The 22,051-nt window shown below is 40.6% G+C and overlaps 1 protein-coding gene across 1 annotated transcript in view; it reads right to left on the bottom strand.

The window, feature by feature from the left end:
• Positions 1–342: 342 nt before the first annotated feature.
• Positions 343–22,051, bottom strand: part of TRIM71 (tripartite motif containing 71) — an 83,323-nt gene continuing 61,614 nt past the window's right edge. Inside the window, 3 exon segments of the mRNA XM_032784137.2 lie at positions 343–2,433; positions 5,243–5,377; positions 20,695–20,862. Coding sequence (XP_032640028.1) covers positions 982–2,433; positions 5,243–5,377; positions 20,695–20,862 — 1,755 coding nt within the window. The 3' untranslated portion in view covers positions 343–981.

The raw sequence follows: 22,051 nt of genomic DNA on the forward strand, positions 1-22,051 counted from the left end.
ACTAAAGCCTTTATGGGAACAAAACCAAACCAAACCACAGCCATTTCACATGAAACAAATTTTAACTCCAGGGTTCAATTCTTCCATGTTTTGATGCTCCTTGTTAACAGGCATCGATACACATAACAGTGACATACATATGACAGAAGGAAGAATGGAACCTTATTTTAAAATGAGACTAATAATCAGACAAAAGGCTATCAAGAAATTATAGAACAGAGAACACATTACAGAAAGTCCTGCTTTTTTCATTAAACTTTTTATGACAACTACACTAAGTCACCAAAAATGATTCCCTCCCACAACCCCACAAGCAATTTGTGCATTTTCACAGGGGTTTCACTTTGTGCTGTAGGATTACTGCATTTTTCAAAACACATATGCAAAAAAGCAAACTTGCTTTTCCTGACTAGTGAACCCCACCCACTTCCACAAAAAGATCAAAGTCTTCTGGGAACAAGACACTATGTTGAACGATAAATCAAACACACTGAGGTATAAAAAGGAGAACAGGAAAAAGTTCTCTGCTGCAGCAGCATTTAAAAAAAAACAAAAAACCTAACAACCCTCCCCCCCACGAAACCACAGTATGATCAAGAACACAAATCCTCTACAAATATCTAATGCTACTGATTCCACCCCCCCCCCCATTAAAAAAAATTAGAGCGCGCCTTTTTGGCTTTGTCTACAGAATTCATCATGCAACCACCTAATGTGCACAGCAACACATGTTTGTGCATGATGCCCCATGTGGGGAAGAGGTAAAACTTACTGCTGGGGGAGGGCGGGGGGGAGGAGGAGAACACAAAGATAATGAGGTAGATAGAATTTAACTTTACAGGATCACTCCCTGCAGAAAAGATAAGTACATTCATCTGTAAAAAATTAAAGATGAGGTAGGTTTGAATTAACGTTGTATTTTTTCGTTCTCTTAAAAAGAATTTCCCTGAGACAGTTTCTTCCTAATTCAGATAACACAGATTAGAAGACGAGAATTCGATTGTTTCCGAAGTCAACCACAACAATCATGCCATCAGGGGTGACAGCTATACCTGAAGGTCGGTCCATCTGACCAAAGCCACTTCCCTGAGTGCCAAATTTGCATAAAAAACTACCATTTGACTCAAATATCTGCACTCGGTGGTTCCTAGAATCAGCCACAATGATGCGACCCTCTTGATCCACAGCCACGCCTTGTGGGCGCAGGAACTGGCCGTTGCTGGTGCCTTCTGACCCAAGGAAGCGTGCTGACTGGCAATCTGGATGGATGACCAGGAGGCGATGGTTGTTGAAATCTGTCACTACCAGATGACCTTCATGATTGAAAGTTACACCTCTTGGAGAATCAAAGTGCTTCCAGAGTGCCCCTTCAAAGCCATATTTATTCAGAAACACACCATCAGGTCCAAACAGTTGAATCCGATGGTTCCTCGTGTCAGAGACCAGGATTTTGCCCTCAGTGTTGACTGCCACATCCCATGGGTAATTGAATTGCCCATTCTTGGTTCCCTTTTCCCCGAATTTCAGAATGAACTGCCCATCAAATGTAAAGATCTGGATGCGATGATTATCCTTGTCAGCCACGACAATCCTACGCGAGATATCACAGGCAACACCAGCAGGGCGATCGAACTGACCAGGCCTGGAACCCAAAGTGCCAAATTTGTGGTGAAAGGTGCCACAGGGCTTAAACACCTGAATACGGTTATTACTGCGATCAGCAACCATGATGTATCCTTCTTTGTCTACGCAAACTCCCCAGGGGCGACACAGCTTGCCATCGTTGTCTCCCTCGCTGCCAAATGAAAGCCCTGGTAGTCCAATGCCAATGTAACTGCGCCCAGATTTTACCATGACCTTGAACGGACTGTTCTCTATGTGCTGGTTGCACATCATGACAGAGACTAGATGCTCTCCCTCCAGCTGTGGTCTGTAACTGACCAGGTAGGTTCCATTCTGCTGATCATTGACATCTGCACCAAATAGGTTTCCATCAGGGCCCATCACCACTGAAGAGATCATATCGCCCCCCGAAAGGCGTGGTTCACCATCATGGTCGTAGCCTATCACTGTGAAGGAGGCCACTTTGCCCTGTAGTGCACGTTTGAGACCTTCCCCAGTGGCTTTGGTCAGAGGAGCAAAAGCCCCACTGCTGACAAACCCCATTGATTTAACGGCCATATACAGAGCCTGGTCAGGAGGAGTGAACATGACTCTGTCATCCTCCTGCGGCTGTAGAAGACCTCTCACATTCTTCAGCTCCTGCACTTGAGCCAGCATGCGATCCCGAGCTAGGAGAATATCCATGCTACGACCCTCCTCTAGGACCTGCTGAACTGCACTAATAGTGTTGTCCAGTTTATTTAGATTCTGACGCAACTTTTCAACTTGCAGGTAAAGGGACTTGGCTTTGACTTGACGAATCTTTTCCACCTTAAAAACGAACAAAACAAACCCATTACATTTATATTAAAAGATAGCTAGCAGTTCAGAAATATTTTTCTAGTATTGCTTTCCTAATTCCTACATAAAATTGTAGTGTAGTTGTCACAGGAATGCTAGGAGATCATGAATGAAAGGGGAAGTGATCTACAGGACAAACTCTCTGTGAAGATGAGGTCCATGTGAGGAAAATAATTAGGGGAAATGTGGATGCTTATTGCAAAATGAACCTGCTGAGAATCACTGGTCCCTCCTCCAACAAATATAGCCTTACTTAAAAGCAACACACACTTTTGCTATGAAGTTTTGCTGCATTAGTTTGCTATTTAAAAGAAAGGTCATTATTAACTAAAAATAGTCTCCTTGCTTTGCAATTGTCCCATCGTCCAATCACAGGGAGCACTAAGTGTCTAGCATAAGAGGATTTATAGGCACAGTGACAATTTTTTTTTTCCAGTTTGTCGGGGTGTGGGGTGGGGTGGTTTTCTCCAGTACTTTAGAAATCCATTCAAGATGTTAATGGCAAAAACACATGCCTTGGAAAGTTAATGAAATGTGTAATCACTTCATTGTTACAGAATGTACCTCCACCATCAGTTATGCAGCCAAGCAAACATTCAGAAATTTCAGCTAGTGTCCCCCTCTGGTCAATGTGCATCATGTTTGAAGACTGCAGTTATATGTTTGCTTGACTGTTTAACAGATGAAGGAAGAAGTTCTGCAATGGAAGTGTGGACATGTGTTATTAAACTTACAAGGCATGCAGTTTCTGCCAAGTGTGTTTTCAACATGGACATTTTAAAAAGATGTTCATCCCTTCTTTAGAACAGTTCCCTAAGGCCTAATATTCAAAAGTGACTAGAAAGTCACTAATCACCTCTGAAAAGTTAGGCCTAAAATGCTACTTGCATTTTTTTTTCTGGATGTACTGAGTTAAAAGAAAAAACTTTGACAAAGCTGTCAGCAGTTGGTCATTTTCTCTTTTACAGATACATTTCAAAAACGCAAGCTATTTTAAAATGAAGTCTGAAAATAAATCTGGTGTCTGTCTGTGAACATGTGGAATCACACCTGTACAAAGGAGTGCTGGGAAGTGGTAAAAAGATATTCTCTGCCTTTTTTTTTTTTTTAGTTTTTTAAAATGAGGAAAACCAAAATCTCAGTTTATGTCACAATAGCAACTTTCAAAATTTAGAGACGTGTAGCCTATTGAAGTGATGTTTGTTTTTCTGAAATAGAAATGTGCTAAAATGTAAGTGAAGAACATGTTGTTGGGCCTAAGTTTGGGGCTTGACAACAGTGAGGAGTAATGCCGAGTGAAATAAGTGAGACAGCTCAGAAGCAAGTTGGAGATAAATTAGGAAATAACCCCAGGTCATGTTGTAAACATGTTTTGGTCCTGTTTTTTTACGAGTATTTTAGATAAAATGCTAAGATTTTGGAAATGTTACATTGATAGTTATTGATATGTATTTATTCAGATGCTAATTAATGTGTTTAATGTTAAATAGCTGATGAGAAAATAGAAAATATTTAATTATGGTAAAAAAAAGGTGGCTGTAATGCTAATTAAGCTGTTGTAATAATTGATTATAAAAAGAATACTACACTGATTTTAGATAGGCACACCCATCCAGCAGAGAAAGGTTTATACCCATTCTTGTCATTCAGGGACTGATCACCTCTGGATGGATGGTTTCACCTTAGAACGGGAGTATAAAAGCAGCGAATGGTTACATAGTGAAGCCTGTTTATTTCATATAAAATAGTTAGTTGAGCAAAATCTTTTAATTTTATCACTGTGTCATTTACAGTCCTCCACTAAATTGTCTGTAACCACCCTGGAGGCTTGAATTGAGAAGGAGCACAGGCAGGAGGTGCATATTTTAAAGCCTGAGGTTTCCACATAATCCCGTACCTGCACTGGGGGGGCAGGGACAGGGAAAGAGAGAGAGGAGAGAGAAATGACTCATGCTGAGCAAAACTCCCCCTCAAAAAACCCAATTCTACTCCTAAAACTGTAACACGACTATTAAAACAATAAACCCCTCAAATTAGCTATGTACAACTGTATATTTTTTAAGTACATCACACATAAAAGAGGACACTAATAGATCCAACCCAGACAATGCAGCAGCGAGAAGGAACTGGAAATGCAGTCGGTTTATCACCTTGGATGAAACCACGAGGCAAGACAAGGGCTCAGCGCGGATCAATGGACACTATTAATTTCAAAATCTCCAGCTGCAGATGCATGGTGCACATGCGTAAATTCTCAGTGGAATATAATAGGGACCATCACTTGAAAGAAGTCGTCAGAATTCCTCTGTTTAATAACTGAACAACTCCTGTTCCCAGAGCTGTGCAGTGTTGCTGCAGGGCCATGCAGAAGTCTGACAGAAACCAAATTTCAAAATTTCATTGTGAACCAGAAATCCTGTGTTTTGGCCAGCTCTGTTTGCGGATCCAGCAATAATCAGGGCTACTGCATTTCCCATTTATTCCACTGTGACAGTAAATTTTTGTTCTTAAGAGTACACATTTCGAATCTAAATTATTTATCTAATTTATTATGAGCCAGATTCTACCATCTTCATTCATGGTAGTGAAATGGTGGTGAAAATAACTTAATCCTCAACTCAATTTTAAAATGGGACTACCTGTGTTGTAAATACCACTCAAAATACAACTCATCATAACATGGCCCTATTCTAATTTAAAGACAGGTCAGATTTCCATCTTAAAGGTTAATTGTTAGTAACTAGAACAGATAAATATACTTATATAAAAAGCCTTTTACCTTCCACAGCAGCTCACACTCCCGTTCTTCCAGGACCTTCTTATGTCGAGATGTCATAGCTTTGACTTCAGACTGCACCACCTTTGCTTTCATCTCAACCTGCTCTGCCACAGCTTGGGCCTGTTCAATACTCAGCTGGAGAACAGACAGAACACACATATTGCTTAGTCAAACCAATTTAAGTTGCATTAGGTGATGGCTCTTACATTTAACCCAATGCCTCCAGCACTAGAACAGAAACAGGTCAATGTGCTCTCATAATGTTGCTGTAGGACAAAGTTCAAGGCAGTTGTTTTCATGTAGTTTTCCTGAGTGCATGTCAGTTTCACAGATTAGATGCTGGAATTTATACGAAGTTCACTACATAGGACCAAATTATTCCCCAACATAGCCTGTGCAAACCCCACTGATACCAGTGGAGTTGTACAGGATTCAAGTTAATGTACAATTTGGTCCAATATGTACAATGTTGATTAAATCCGACATCAAACCTACATTCTTTAGACACGTGTGTTGAGAATCCAAAGTGACCTTCTTATCCCCAAGTATTTTAGACTAACAATACATTTGCTACAGGATACAAGTCTAGTCTTCTAGTAAGACTTCTGTTTTCCACTAATGCAGAGGTCCCCGAAGTGTGCAGCACACCCCCATGGGGGGCATGAAGGAATGTACAGGGGGAAGGGGTGCAGTGGGCCCGGGGCCAGCCCCCACAGGGATAGGGAGGGAGCACCACCCAGCCCTCCTCCTGCCCTTCTGCTCTGGTCCTGCTCCTAGCTGTCCCTGGCTCCCGGCCCTACTCCCAGCCCGGAGCAGAGGCTAGGAGCAAGGCTGGGAGCAGAGCTGCACCTTGTCGCAGGCCAGACTGCTGGCCCCCACTGCAGCCCAGCTCTGGCTCCGCTCCCACCCCCAACCTCGGCACCTGGCCACAGCCCCAGATCCAACCCCAGCCTCAGCCCCCTTACCCTTGTCCGTGTTTCCACCACCACCACCCTGAGCCGCAGCCCTTCTCCTGGCCCTGGACAGGGTGGGAGCACGGACAGGGGTAAAGGGGGCTGTGACCCTCAGAAGTTTGGGGACCACTGTACTAATGTACGTCATTTCTATGCAAGTCAATTGTATGTAGACAGCAATACTTGTTATATATAACTTGGAGAAAGGAGTGGTGGTACATGAAAATAAAATAAAGTCTATTGACACTTTAAAACTGGAGAGACATGAGCAAATCTTAGAGAGAGACTGAAACTTCAAGTCCTCTCGGCACAAGTGTAGTCAACTTCCCTGTTTTATATTTAATAAACTGAAACTATCAGCATTTATACAGTGCAGTCAGGGAAGTGTTGTGCAAACATTAAAAAGGAGAGTCAACTTAGAAGGCACACTTGGAGCCCACAGGAGATAGAAAAAAAATTCAGACAAGTGACACCTAAAAATTACTATAACTGAAAATTTAGAAAAAATGTGTTTTATCTGTGCATTTGACAGCACTTTGTGTAAAGTCCATTTCAATGTCTCCCCAATATAGCAGGTCAATTGTTTCTCCCTATTTGTTGTTCACACACCAAGAGGGTTTGTATCTTTAAACATACGAAAATAAAAATTGGCAGGGCAACTTGAGGGCATCTGTAGTACCAGAAAAACAAAACAAAATCCCCAGACAAGTTAATTTGACTATATAAAATTAAAAATTAAGCCTCACATAATTAACTCACAGAGATATCACCCAACCCCATCCCAAGGAAGTTAAGTACCAATTTTACAGCTAGGTAGTGAATCACAGTAGCTAAAAGATATGCTTGAAGTCAGACCGAGAGGCTGCATCTACAATAGGAAAGTCAGGAGCCATAAAGCTGTGCCATCTAAAGCAGTGGTCCCCAACCTTTTCGTCTGGCGGACGCCAGATGAAGGACCGTGGCGGCGGTGGAGCATCCGCCAAAATGCCGCCGAATTTCTGCAGCATTTCAGCAGAGACACCTCTTGATGACGTCACTTGTCGGCAGCAAGCGGCGTCATCGAGAGGCAGCGCCGCCGAAATGCCGCAGAAATTCGGCGGCATTTTGGCAGATGCTCCATCACCGGCCAGGATGCAGGCACATTTAGATGCCCCTGCGGTCACCGCGTTGGGGACCCCGATCTAAAGTGACATAGGTAAGGGCGGTGGCAAAGCCTGAAGTAGACCCAGAAGTTCATGAACTACAAGTCTGCATTTTTAAAATCCAGGCTCCTTAAAAGAGAACTACTATAGTGGTGGTGGTAGGGCTGGGACGTTCTGAACCTTGGGGCTTCTATTATTTGGCTGGAGATAGTTTTCTGCAAGGCTGGATTACTAGACAGCAAAATCTCTGCCCTGTGATAGCTGGAGGTTTGCAATGGAGAAAAAAAATCTAAATGAAAGCTTAGCATTTGCAAAATAAAGCAAAAAAAATATGATCAGATCCTCCGACGCTAACGATTTGTCCCTGTTGCAGATAGGGGAATTTTTGCTTTGGGTCAGAGTAAAAGTACTGTACAATCTTTCATACAGAGAAAAATCCTGGCATATGTCAGAAAGCCTCTGGGTTCCCTGAACTACACAGGGAAACATGCATTGTTCTGTCACAGGGCTAGGGCTAGCTTAGGCTTTGCTTTAAGAAAGTTAATGCCCACTGAGCATGCTCAGAAGTGTTCTTCCAGTTTATTATTTTCCTCCAAGCCTATTCCTGTATGTACCTAAAGATCACAATAGTAAAAGTTCACTACTCTCAGCTGTGTGATTAAAATGACTATTCCCCTTTTCTCCCTAACTCTGCCACTCACCACCACCATTTTTTCTCATTCTTGCATAAAGCAAAACGACAATTTTTTGGTCAAACTTTTGGCAGGGACCTAATCATGGAGATATCAGTTCCACAGTAGTTTTCAGAAACTTATTTTGTGCCTCTTCACTTATATTTTACACTAACAAGCAAAACCCATATATTTCCCCCAAGATTGGAAGTTCTTTTAACATGGTAAGTGCTTTTAGACAACAAATCAATAAGGCAATAATGAAGATGTATTAATTTCTGACAATCATGGCTCTAAGTTTACCCAACTGAAACTACAATGTGCCTCGTTTATCCTAATCAAAAGAATCTGCCTTCTGTTACCCTGTACTATAGTTTTGGTATTTTATGATTACTCCAAGTTTTTGCATAGATACGGTCAGAGTTGGCACTTGTGGCCCTACCGACCTCCACTATACATCACTATAGAAACTTCACAATCAAAGATTTCACTCACTTTCATTTAAAAAAATGTAATCACTGTGTGATAGATTAAGAGTTTATTTTTCTAAATATGTACAGATTGAAGGCCATGTGAACATCTAGATATCATTACTTTTCCTTAGGGACACAAAGATAGTCAGAAAGCAGGCAAGGCAATTTCCTTCCATCCGTGAAGGACCGTTCAATTTCACAATAAGAGTGAACTTCTTTCTAAACACCATTTTCAGAAGCATGGAAAGTGCAATACACCAGGGTTGTATGTAGGGCCTCGTGTTTTGACAGCTGAGGCTAATAATCCTCAGAAATGCAATCCTGAGAAACAGAATAGAGAAAAAGTGTTGTAAGTAGCTGTCTATCTAGTAAGGGCTTCAAACTAGGTATAGAGTCTTGGGGTAACAGTCACTGGATGGGCTGGTAGGGAAGTTGTTTATAGAATCTTATGACATCTGGATCAAATCTGACTTGGGTTATGAACTTTTAAGAACATCACTTTCAGCAAAAGACTGTCATATTAGAATTCTATAATCTGATTATAAATGTGGGTAACATCTAAATTTAAGACAAGGGGAGCAATATTCCTGACTGGTAAAAGATCTCCTTGATAAGAGCAGAGAGGAAGTTACTTTAAAAAGGAAACAGGAAAAAAAAAAGAAAAAAAAGAAAAAAAGGGATATTGAAGTTCTAGGCATCTAAATTCAGTCTCTCAAAGCCTGGATAACTTAGACCAAATTAACAAATAGTCTGTGTTTTAGGAACAGCGGAGATTCTGTGGCTCAGCAGATTAGGTCAAGGAACTGCAGCCTCAGAGAGAATGGAGCGATGAGGAGGATTCTAAGAAAGATGCATGGAGCTGAGAGCAGCCTATTTTTATTCCTGTAATCACAGTCTGCTTGTCTGTGAGCTCTCCCACAGAAACAAGACAGAGCTCCCCTTCAATGAAAGGGCTGGAATATGTGGGTTAGATGAGAAGCAAGTTCTACTTCCTCTTCGGAGTCTGCTTTAGACAGCCTTCCAAGTGGCCTCTGAGAACTAAGAACTAGCTCATTTGTTCTAAGAACCAACTGTGTTGGCCAACTGAATAGTTTAGAAGATGATGATTCCAGTTTTGCATTTAAACAAACAAACAAACAAACAAACAATAAAACTAAAGAGGATCTGAAAGCAAGTGCTCAGCAGAAGGCACACAACTCTCCTGTGAAGCTATGGAGGCAGACCTAGATTCATTCAGTCCTAGTTTGAGGTGTGAAAAATGAATTGCTCATCTTCTACCTCACCGGCGACTGGCCAAGTAATCTAAATATTTATCAGCTTTCTCTGCTGCAGTGAAAAGGTGAGTGTTTCTGAAATTAAACTGGAGCTTCACCAGCTACAGCAAGAGGTAATCTCATTTTAAAAACTGTCACTTTAATACTGCTAGGAGCCTAGTGGGTTTTTTTGTTGTTGTTGTTTTTAAACACGGTGTATAATTAAGATAAATGTGGATCTTTGTATTTTCCTCTAACAGGTTACTTTCCTCAAGATAGTCAAGGAACAAATCCAAGACAAAATGAATCCTCCACACAATCAAGGCTAATTTTGTAGTCTAGTTATCCAGTTCAAGTAGAAATCTTTTTAACTCTATCTGAATAAAACTCTCCTAGCTCTCCATAGACTTCAAAATTCTGCCACCCACTGTTTTGACACTTCCATCTTCTCTAGAAATCACAGTTCAGGCAGCCACAAAGCTCCATTTGTAAATCTGTCTTCGTTTCAGGTATTAGTTTCTTTCTCAGCTGGTTTTCAATAAGTACCTCAGGAATACTCTACTGTTAAGGCCACAAAACAATACGCTCCATTTTTGGTTGAATATTGATCCATAGAACACATCGCCTCCTACAGAGAGTCCCAAAATGTGGTTTACTGAGTTGTACTATTTATTCATCATTTCTAGTTATTTTGGAGTGATCTACCTAGATGATGAAAATGTAGTGCTCAAAAAGACAAAGACTGGTCTTTCACGATTTGACCTGCCTCAGATTTTGTTGTCTTTTTATTTCTGTTTTCATAGCCTAAACCTTAAAATACACCACATACAAATAAAACGTATGTGGGTGTAAAAAGCAGTCACTCCAAAACCCCAGATGATTGTGGAAATGAGAATAGTCTCAATGAAGGATGGCTGTAGCACTGAAACACTGCCAATCACTGAGCCATTGCTGCCAGCAACCTTTCAATACTGCCAGCTCTCTGCCACAAACCTACTTGTATAGTAGCAACTGTGCAAAATGTACAGAACTCTAGTATCAGAGGAAATGTCGGGCATATTGTATTATTCATACTTTCAGATTTCAAAGCACATATTATATATACCAGGGATCGGCAACCTTTCAGAAGTGGTGTGCCAAGTCTTCATTTATTCACTCTGATTTAAGGTTTTGTGTGCTAGTAATACATTTTAATGTTTTTAGAAGGTCTTTCTATAAGTCTATAATATAACACTAAACTTTTGTTGTATGTAAAGTAAATAAGGGTTTTAAAACGTTTAAGAAGCTTCATTTAAAATTAAATTAAAATGCAGAGCCCCCCAGACCGATGGCCAGGACCCAGGCAGTGTGAGTGCCACTGAAAAAAATCAGCTTGCGTGCCGCCTTCGGCACTGGTGCTATAGGTTGCCTACTCCTGATATATACACTGCAATAGCTTCTATTTGGATAGTCTTTGTTCTCCAAGTACCTGGGAGTTTTTAAGAGGATGTGTCATTTTTCAGTTTATAGCCATAATTACTTAGTACTTACACAGACAACACTTTACATTTTCAAAGCACTTGTGCTATACAAACACCCCAGCATATATAAACATTGTGAGAGGCAGGATCTGGGCTCAGGAGCCCAATGTGTAATGCTTGAATCAACCATTCCATTCCAAGGTGAGACAACAGATCCAGACCTGCTCAACCAGTTCCTATACTCCACAGCCAGAGTGGAGCTCAGTGGAGCTGCCACAAAAACGGGGACCAGTAAACTGGTATCAGAGGCATTCAAGGACACTTCAGGCTCTAGCAGAGAAGTGCATCTTCTGGCTGGACTACATACACTGAGGAAGTGCATTCTGCAATTTAATATGAGACAGGCTAGTACTGTGACACTCCAGAGACCATGGGACTAGGACTTCAGAGATATCTCGATATTAAACGGTATCAGTTACATTCATTGCAATATAAAGGCATGGGTACCACAGCTGGATGCTGGAAGAACTAGAAACTGATTGACACTCACAGTAAAAGAGGTGCGTTTCTTTAAAGACAAAAGGAACATTAGAGATCTGCTTATGAACTGTGTGTTGTGTACAATGAGGACTATTCAAACGTAGCTCAGAGTACATCTGTCTTCCACTCTTTAGGAGGCAAGATGAATATATGAAGAAAACAATATCCAATCATTATAAAATTATAAAATGCTATAACATTATGTTGCATCAAGTTTTTACTTCTCTCCTATCAATATACGAGAAGCTAGAAACTGGGCCAAATGCTGGCATAAATTTCTAGAAACAGTTCCATCTTGATTATTTCCCATCAGACTGATTTAATCTATACCAATAGCATAAAAATGACTGACTTGTTAGAACCATTTTTTCCCTATTGTTCCAAGATTTGACAGAGATATGCTATTTAAAATCTACATAAAAGGATTACCTGATAATCCCACTGACAAGCGACATGAAAACAATTTAGATCTTTCAAAGACAAGGACTTGCTCCAGTCCCTTTTGAACCATGTGACACTCACGAGCCAGATGTTCAGCTCTTGTAAATCTGCATAGCTCCACTGAAATTAATGTAGCTATACCAATTTACGTAAGTCAAGGATCTGGCTAATGTAGATGTTATCTGTGAATATAGAAAATACATTAAAATAGAGTTAAGATTGAAAGTATGTATCAGGAACTCAAGAGTAAAATCCTTACAGGGTTGTCATAACTATCACCACAAAAAGCATTACCAGACCAGGAAACTTAGAAGGCATCCAAACATGTTAAGGTATAGGTGTCTTAACTATGCATTTGCAAGTAACTTTAATTCTAGCCTATAATGACACCATGCAAAACAAATGTAGAATTATAATTAGTATATTATGGTATTAGCTGGTCTGGATTAAATTCAAAACCAATGGTTTCTACAAAACATATTTGATTTTTCAATTTTGACTCATGTGGTCACAACAGATGGAGTTAAGTTTTCTAAGTGTCTTTACTACAGCATTTCCAAATTTTAATATGTTTACATTTATTTTAAATTTACACCGGGATCCTAACTCTCAATTTCCTGAATTAGTAATGCTTGTTTTAGTGATGATTACAACAACATCCCCTGTAATGTGTTTATTCTGTGAACTATAGATATGTACCCTCCACCTTGGGTCCAATTTAAGCAAGTATTGTCTGGGAAGTTTCCTTTTGTAAAAGATTATTTAAATGTTCAGAAATGAACCCTAAAGAAGAATGCCAGAGAATGTTACATGTTGTGTTTCTAATGGTTTGGAGATCTGCATCATCATCTTTAAGCCTTTTTTACTTTAGCTTTAAGGGCTAATTTCACCAGTGCCACATGGTTGCTTTATCCCACTCTGGAGCAGTGGAAAGCAGCCAGTTTCCCTTTCCCCTTATGCACATACCCACCTCACCACAGTTTTTCCTTCTACCCACTCCACTGCATACACTGCATTTGGTGCAACAAGTAGTTTGAGAAGTTTTAGGATTAATGAACATTTTTTTGTAATCCTTCATAATGGAAAGTGTATTCTTCAGCTTCTATTGACAGTTAAAGGTATCCTACAGATAATTATATTAAGAACTGCCCTCTCCAAAATGGCTGCCATCTCATACTGGGGTCAGAGGGACTGAAGCCAATGCGGACCATTGCAAAAGGTGCTCTCTTTCAAAGATGCCTACTGCTTCCCATTGTTCCCAACACAAGTGAAGCCAACCTGGCGTCAACTAAGATGGTGGCTCCCCTATACTGTCAGCATCTTAGGACACGTCTTCACTAGCAACATTAAAGTGCTGGTGACCAGAGACCAGCCAGATTGGGGGGGGGGTGGGGAATGGATGCTGACGGGATGGGTTCGGGGGGGGGGGGGGACTGTTTTGAGTTGGAAGGGGAGCTGAAGGAAAGGGGACTAAAACAAAAACAGGGAGCAGTTTTGATGGAAATAAGGCTAAAAAGGCAAGAAAACTGGCAGACTAGAAATAGGAACAAAGCTCCATTTTTAGAGCAAAAAGCAGACGCAACTTTAGTTGGTATTTTTCACATAAGCTTTTCCCAAAAAACTTTTAGACACGAGCAATTTGCAGACATGCCAGCAGCATTAGCAACATTCATTTTTCCTGATGCTCCTCCCACCCGAAAATTTTAATTCAAGGAATTTAGCAAACACAGCAGGACAAGGAGCATTAAATACTTGAAGGGATTCAATCAGCCTAATGTGGTAAACAAACATTTCTACACCTCTACCTCAATATGCTGTCCTCGGGAGCCAAAACAATCTTACCGTGTTACAGGTGAAACAGCGTTATATCGAACTTGCTGTGGTCCATCAGAGTGCGCAAACTCCCTACCCCCACCCCCCCGGAGCCCTGCTTTACCGTGTTATATCCAAATTATTGGGTCTCACTATATCAGGATAGAGGTGTACCATTTTTATAAGTAAAATCTTAAATCTAAGAGTGATTTGAATAAATCTGTTTGACCTGACACTATTTATGAAGTTTACAGTTTTACATTTCTTTCAGCTTGAGCAATAAAAAAAATCAAACCAGTTTCACTGGCAAAATCAGTGTCAGTTTCAGGTTCTCAGTGCATGAGGATGGTAGTTAAAAAATAAGTTGTTCAAGTGGATTTATTTGTAAATCGTTGACATGTTTCTATTTGTCCTAGGCTTTAAAAGGAGCTCCAGTTTGCCAAAAAGTTATATTTTGGACCAGATACAGGCTGACCTATAATAAAAGTTTATCGCTATTGTTTGCAGTGTCCTTTTACAGCACACCCAAGCCCCTAGCATCTTAAAACTTAGAAATAAAAGCCTGTTTCTTACACAGTGACTAGCTTAGTACTAGTGCAGAGCCTGCACAAGGCAGGACCTTGCAAAAGAGAAGTGTAAAAGCAGTGGTGAAAAAAGATACACCCAGCAGGCCTTGAGGATACTGGACCTTTTTTTGGATATTTAACTATGCAGCTTCACTGGTGAGAGCACTAGGTGCGACAGGGCACCAGCATTTTCACCCCTTTGCCATTTTACACAGTTCAGAGTAGGTCTAGGGAACAGTGCTGGTAAGCAAATGTTGTCGTCTTGCCTGCGTTAGCACTCAAATCAGTTCAGCAGCAGCAGTGGCAGTGCAGACAATTCTCTATCAAATTATAATTACGGGTATGTTATAACAAACTGAAAAAGTTAGCAACTGTATTTGACAATATTGTCCTGATAAATCAGTCTCATTTTATTCCATCAGGGGATTGGCAGCAGCATTTTAGAGTTTTCAGATTTAAAATTTATGTCTGCTGACCTAAGACATCAATTCCAGCTTTAAAATAATAAATAAAAATCCCTTTCTCCCCCCAAACCTCACCAACTAGTGTATTGTTCCACACTCTCAAACATTAAATTCCTACCAATGCAGGATAACATTGTAAAGATTTAGGGTGGCCTTCCAGACTCACTGGTGAGTTGGGGAAGGGGGAGATTGATCTTTTTTTGCTTTTGGTCTTTCTAGATTCCTTTCAATTTCTTAAGTGTTAGGTGGTCAGACTCCACCCCATCTGTTCCCCAGCTGGGTGCTACTTATTACCTTGCCAACAGGCAATTCCCTCAGCAATCCTCTCAATTTATTTCAGTAAGACAAAAAGGCATTGCCCTAATGGCCCTGCCTACCACCAACTCTGAAGTCTTTGATGTTGGAAGATAACAGAACCACTTCCTCTGTGTTCTGCTAATGACCGAGGCCTGTTACAGTCTTCAGATGTAAACAACTTACTGTCAAACACCACAGCAAAGGCAACTAAGGGATCGCCTAGGCTAAACAGGATTGTGTTTCCTAAAATCTCGTTATCCAACTTATTTGAATCAACATGTTTTGAAACCACTGTATATGGCGTAAATTGTATTTAACACATTGGAGGCCAATGCTAAGGCAGATTAATGCTCACCTCAAATATCTATTAAAAATACAACTTGCCCTGTTGAGATAGGGTTTTACAAACAAATTCACTAACACGTTTTTTAAAACCCACACCACTTTTATCCTAGTCTAGACATACCCTGAGATGCAGGTCAGCAGGAGCGGCAGACTGAATTAACTCATTTACAACATCCTTTTCAGGATTTTTAACTGAGTTTCCTCCAAAACCTCAGAGAGTTTTTAAATAAATTTCCCTTTCTACAAAACTTCCAACTGGGGTTATTTGCATGCTTTCCAAACATCTCAACATAGGGGGCTCAATATCCTAACTCCTATCCCCACTTAAGCAGAGTTTATCTTTTCTTTTCTAAGAAGTTGCTACGTTCATCAGCATGGCAGAAACCTACCACTTCTATCTATCCTTAAGTTCCAATGTCATGGCAACATTCCTTTTAAAGCCTATCAACATCAATCCTTCAGCCAACCAGTGGGATTGCTAAAACGGGAGCATGAACTGATTCTCCAAGGATTGAGCACTGTATGTCCACAACCCTCCCTGTGCTATTTAGATACACTTTTACCCTGATATAACGCGACCCGATATAACATGAATTCGGATATCACGTGGTACCGGGGGGGGGGTGGCCACGGAGGGCGCTGCTGCGCTCTCAGTGGATCAAGCAAGTTCAACATACATTGCTGTTTCACCTATGAACACAGGCAAGATTTTTTGGCTCCCAAGGACAGCGTATATATCGGGCATCAAGCAAGTGCGTACCTAGACACTGGGTTAGTCTCAAAGAAGCCAAAATCACCCCTTAAGTCAGTCGTGAATCACATGTCTAGAGAAGAAACTCAACCAAGCTAGGTTCACAAGGGTTCTGATTAGCTTCTTCTGGTATCTGTGCAAATGGATTTTGCTAAAAGATGTGGGAAGCATTGCCCTGTGTCCATGGAGCTGATCCATAGCTTCATTCTCCTTACTGGTCTGGAAGTAAGAACTCTCTCTTTCCATTCACTGGCTTTCCTCGCCGTGCTGCAGTGTCAAGCTAACCTTTCAGGCTTTACCTCACCCTATTGAATTTCACCTTATGTATCCTTTTTTTCCTCCAGTCTCTGGAATTACTGGTCTGGGGAACTTTCACAGTTTACCGATACTTGACGATCCAACACCTTTTTGCGCATCCCCAGTCCAGAACCTACTTAACGGTTCCTCTATCCATGAAATTACGGGTTTTCGCCAGCTGTTTTAAGTTGTAAAAAAAATAAGAAAGGAATGGTGAGAGAAAGTAAAAGAAGCAGAGAAAAGAATGAGGCAAAGTTTAGAAGGGAAAGGTGTGATTTGATAATTAGATATGACTCTTGCGTTGGCACTGTAAGCCATGTGGCTAATTCTGCTTTAAAAAATAATCAAGAGGCACGTCTGCTAACTCAGTCATCCAACATGGTGCAATATAAGCATCAAGGAAGTAAAAAACAATAAATCTAATTACTGAGACAGACCCTGTGGCATGCCAGCTTGAAGAAATCAACGTTACTGTACTTACTGGGATTCTGTAGCTACCCATATTCTCCTTCTTTGCCAAACTTGGGGACATTTAAATATTTCTACATGGTTTCTATGAACAGATCTGACATCTGACAACTCTTGGCTCATAGAACAAGCGGACATCTTAAGCAGGCCTGGAAGGGAGTTGTGAGTGGCTCATGGAGGGTCTAGTACATCACTCTGAGCTCAATAACCCCAGATGATTTCTGTTGTTCTGGTCTCATGGTCTTTTTAGAGGACTACGTGCACAACCCCAAGAATGAGCCTCCAGAAACTGGGGAGGGAGAAACAGCCTACAACTTTAAGATCTTATTGTAGCGAGTTACTTCTTGTGCTCCCACAGTATGAAGGGGAAAAGTGAAACTTGCTGCACAAGAGGCTTAATTACGCATATTATAAACAGTTTTGTTCTTTATTTCCTCTGCTTACGGTACTTATCTGGCCCCCATACTATATTGAGAGTCATCATACATCTAACCATGTTTTCCTCATGCAACCCCTAAAAGTAGGAAGTTTGTCATTAGCCCATTTTACATCGGGGAACTAGGCACAGGAGAAACTAAGGTGCACTTGCTCAAAGTTACACCAAGAAGCCTATGGGCACAAGAAGGGAACTAGTTCCTCATCCATCTTTCTGCTCACACAACACATAGAATCCCTCCCCTCTCTATACCATCTACGCATGAATGCTCAATTTAAAGCCTTCGGTAGAGGACATTATATCAGAATTACTGATTTATTCACTCCAAACTTCAAACGCAGCTCCACTATAGGGTTTTATTAGCAAAGACGGTTTCTCAGACAAAAACCTCACACATTACACCAAACAAGGACTGAAAGAATATCTCCATGTGTGGTTCTGTACATGACTTTAATTGAATACAAGAAATCAACCTTTTTTAATTTTGTAAAAAATTCTAACTGTATGATCAAGATTCACTGATATACTCTGGCTCTTGCTCTTGCTTGTGTGGCGTTGTGTTTTATTTTATTTTTTTGGTTTAATATTTTTCATGTTGTACTTAGTTCACTTAGATGCAAGACGGGTAAGTCCACATGCTTATTTTTAGAGATTAAGGAAGGATTGAGCAAACAGAGGGATGTTAGATCTATGGCTTGGACCTGAGACTGGATATTTTTGTTTGCATTTAGTACATGCATCTAGCACGCAGTGGGCAGTGGGTCGCTGGACTAGGGATCTTAGGTACTAACCACGTTGAAAAAAAAAATCAAGAGTTAATTCGATACACAAACAACCTCTGATCTGACGAAGTGGGTATTCACCCACGAAAGCCATGCTCCAAAATGTCTGTTAGTCTATAAGGTGCCACAGGATTCTTTGCTGCTTTTACAGATCCAGACTAACATGGCTACCCCTCTGATACTTAACCTCTGATTTGTAACCTGTGTTCCTAATAACACAAGGAATGTATAAGATCAGAGTTAACATCTGAGAGTTGAACATGCAGAATATATTTATTCATAGTATTACTGCGGCGATTTCCTAATGTTCCCTCCAAACTCAGGCACTGAACCAGATGTGGCTTTTCTGCACACCCAGATTTCAAAGATCCTTCCTATACCCCAGCCATCAGCTGCATTTAGGATAGAGTTTCTGCTTTTACTTTTAACTTACTTTTAAATTATATTCATTAATATTTAAAATAAACTGAAGAGTTTTAATATGTTTCTAATTAAGTAGCTGTTATCCTCCTTTTGTATTTTTATTGTGAAAGCATTAAGCTTTTCTCCCCTTGGTATCTTAGACAAGAGCTGTGATCTCCAGAAGGAAATGCAGCAGGTTTACTGCACAGGCCAAGAGGCTCAGAAGTAGAGTATAAAATGATAATCCGAGCTCTGCTACGAATTCATGGCATTCGTATAAGTTTGTGCTTTGAGGATTTCAGATGCCCAATGGCAAGAATCCAGGCATTGATTTTCAGAGGGTCCTGAGCACCAACAATTCCAACTGAAGTCTCACTTACACATTGCAGGTTTTCAGCACCTCTGATAATCATGTTCTATACGTCTAAAATTAAGCACTCAAACTGAGACCATCTTTGAAAATGCAACTTATCCTCAGAACCTCAGTATCACCATCTGTAAGATGAGGGCAAACAAAATACAACTACCATGAATTGCTGAATTTCTTGATTTTGAGAGTTTCACAATATTTGGTGTGGTACCTGAAGTCCTAGCTACAGAAGACAAATGATTATATGTGAGTGTTGACCTTCATTTTAAAGAAAAATTCTCTAGCCTTCAGAGTTCCAGAGGAAAACATGAACTGAATATACTCTAAAGGTTAAAACCAAACAGAAGGCAAATCAAAAGCACTCAATTTTCGGGGAGTTAGGGAGGATGGTTTAAATCTCATTTTTAAGATCTGGTTTAAGGTCTGATTTATGACTTTTAGATGTTTGAGTTTGGCTAAACTGCCTACAAGGGTGTTATGAAGATTAATATTTGAAGAACTTTGAAACTGGGCAGTACTGTATAAGTGATGTGTTACCTACTACAACTTTGGAGAAGATGGTAGTTTAGGGCCTGATTCTGTCATGTGTCTCACACTGACCAGTACTTAACTTAGCAAGAAGTTCTACTGACATCAGCAGGATTACCTGCAGAGTCAGGTACTACTCAGGGAGAGTAAGGATGGCTGAATTGGGTCCTCACCTGTGTATCTGGTCAAATTCGTTTCTGTCAACCAAAAAAGTCTTCCTGTAGTTTGAAGGGGTATGGTAATTTTCTTCCACCCTTGTCCTGTATTTAGACTTGTGCGCTGTTGAACAGCTGCTGCATTCCACCATAGAAGTGGCACTATTTAATTCTGTAACACTTTTTGTACAAAATGCTTTATGATCCTTGAATGCAGAAATGCCTTCACCCACACTCTGCTTAAATTCATCTGTGTTCCTATTCTGAGAAGGTTATATTTGTAACAGATCCCCACTCACCCGCAGAGTGGAATTCTGATCATTCTAATCCAAGTAGCTGATGTTTACCACTTGTCACGTGGCACTGCCCAAAACTCCCAACCATACTTGGGAACCCACTGTGCTAGGCACTGGTCAGAGCCATACTAAGAGACAGTCCCTGTTCTGAAAAGCTGGAGATAGTTGTTGGCAGTTACATAGCAGCAATGAGGCATGTGTCACTTCCAAACCAAGACAGCTTTACAAGATTAGAACTTTGAGCCCAGAACAAATTACATATCAAATTGTGCACAGTCTCCCGTGGAAACAGCATGATGTCCCTATTTATGAAAGGATGATGCAACAAAGATGCATGTGAATAGTGTTTGCATTTCCTTTGATTTGCTGCTGACAAGGAAGTTCCTTCCTGAATAATGAAAAGACATCAACTAGTGCAACAAGGGAGAGGGTGAGATAGAGGATGTTGAAAAGAGAGGCTTTTTGCCCTTTACACAGGGGACACTGTAGCAGCAGGCACAGCTGGTGATAGACAAAAGGGAAGATTCTCTTGACCACTTGAGCGACTTACCTGAATAGCCTGGCGTCCTTGCTGAGCATCTGCTAGAAGTTGAATGGTGAGGGTTCTGGAATCCTGGAGGGCATCTTGGAGGTAGATAAAGCTATGACCCACATGTCGTCCCATGGTGCATTCCCGGCAGATAGGGACAGAACAAGTGTCACAGTAGAAATGCAGCACCTAGAAAAGAACATAGGAAAAAAAATTGTATGACACACTAAGCCACCCACAGAAGAAAATAAGTATCTTAACCATAAGAGGAGATATTATGAAGTGTTCACAGCAGCTTCCATAGAGGAAAAGTGATCCCTCTTGTAAGCAGCCACTCATACGTGGACAAAAATAAACTAGAAGTGTTATTGTTTTCTTTGCAATACAATACCAGGATGTCCATCCCACCCTTCTCTGAAGAACGGAAACCATCTGCCAACACTCACCCATTTGGGTATGTCACCTATTGCATATTTCGGATAACTTTTCTCGCATATACAAACATTGCATAAAGTTACTAAGCCATTTAAATTTACTGTACTATTGTTGCACTGGGCACATCAAGCAAAAAAAACCAAGGACAATCCTCTCTCTAATCTTTCAGTTTAATCTGCAAGACAGAACATACAAGGCAAACTGGATGCAAAAGCTTGCCATCATCACCAACGGTGGTGTCAAAGCCAAGAACTGTGGCAATTCTCTTATGCCAGCCTGCACTTTCAGTGTCAGTGGAGCTTCTGGGAAGAAGCTGGAATTAGGAGGAAGAAACTATACCCTGTAAATTAGTTACAGAATTTAAAGATTAGCCTGTCCACATTTTTAAGACAAATGGAACCATGCTGGTTAATAAAACTAAACCAAATCCCAAACCCACATTCACTTCAGAATGAAACTCTGTACGCCATATAATGTATTTATTCACTAGCAGTAACTGCTTGGATGTTTGCATTCCATCCAACAGAGGGAAGTGGTACACAGATGTAGCATCCTATACAGATTTGTGTTTTGTTAGAAATTAAATCAGTTGGGCTTTTAAAAAAACAAAAAACAAAAACAAAAAGACACAGATCTGCGGAGGAGTGTAAAAACCACCAAACAACCTCAGAACAAGAAAGTTCAGAGTGAAATCGAAAACTAACTTATACCTACACAAAGCATTCTTGACGTAGTAGATCATAAAAAGTCCTAGAAAATCCAAAATGCTGTCAAAAAACCACTGTATAATGCAAGTAAAGTCTTATACCATAAGTCAGGTTTTCCATTGCATGATGGAAAATCTACTCCACAAGAATGACCAAGAGCAAAACAGAAACAAGAACCAGGTAATGTTCATCTGAGCATGGAGCGGTGGTGGGGTGGGAGGCAAGGCAACCAAATC

Source organism: Chelonoidis abingdonii, chromosome 2 (genome assembly GCF_003597395.2).
Source record: "Chelonoidis abingdonii isolate Lonesome George chromosome 2, CheloAbing_2.0, whole genome shotgun sequence".
NCBI lineage: Eukaryota > Metazoa > Chordata > Testudines > Testudinidae > Chelonoidis > Chelonoidis abingdonii.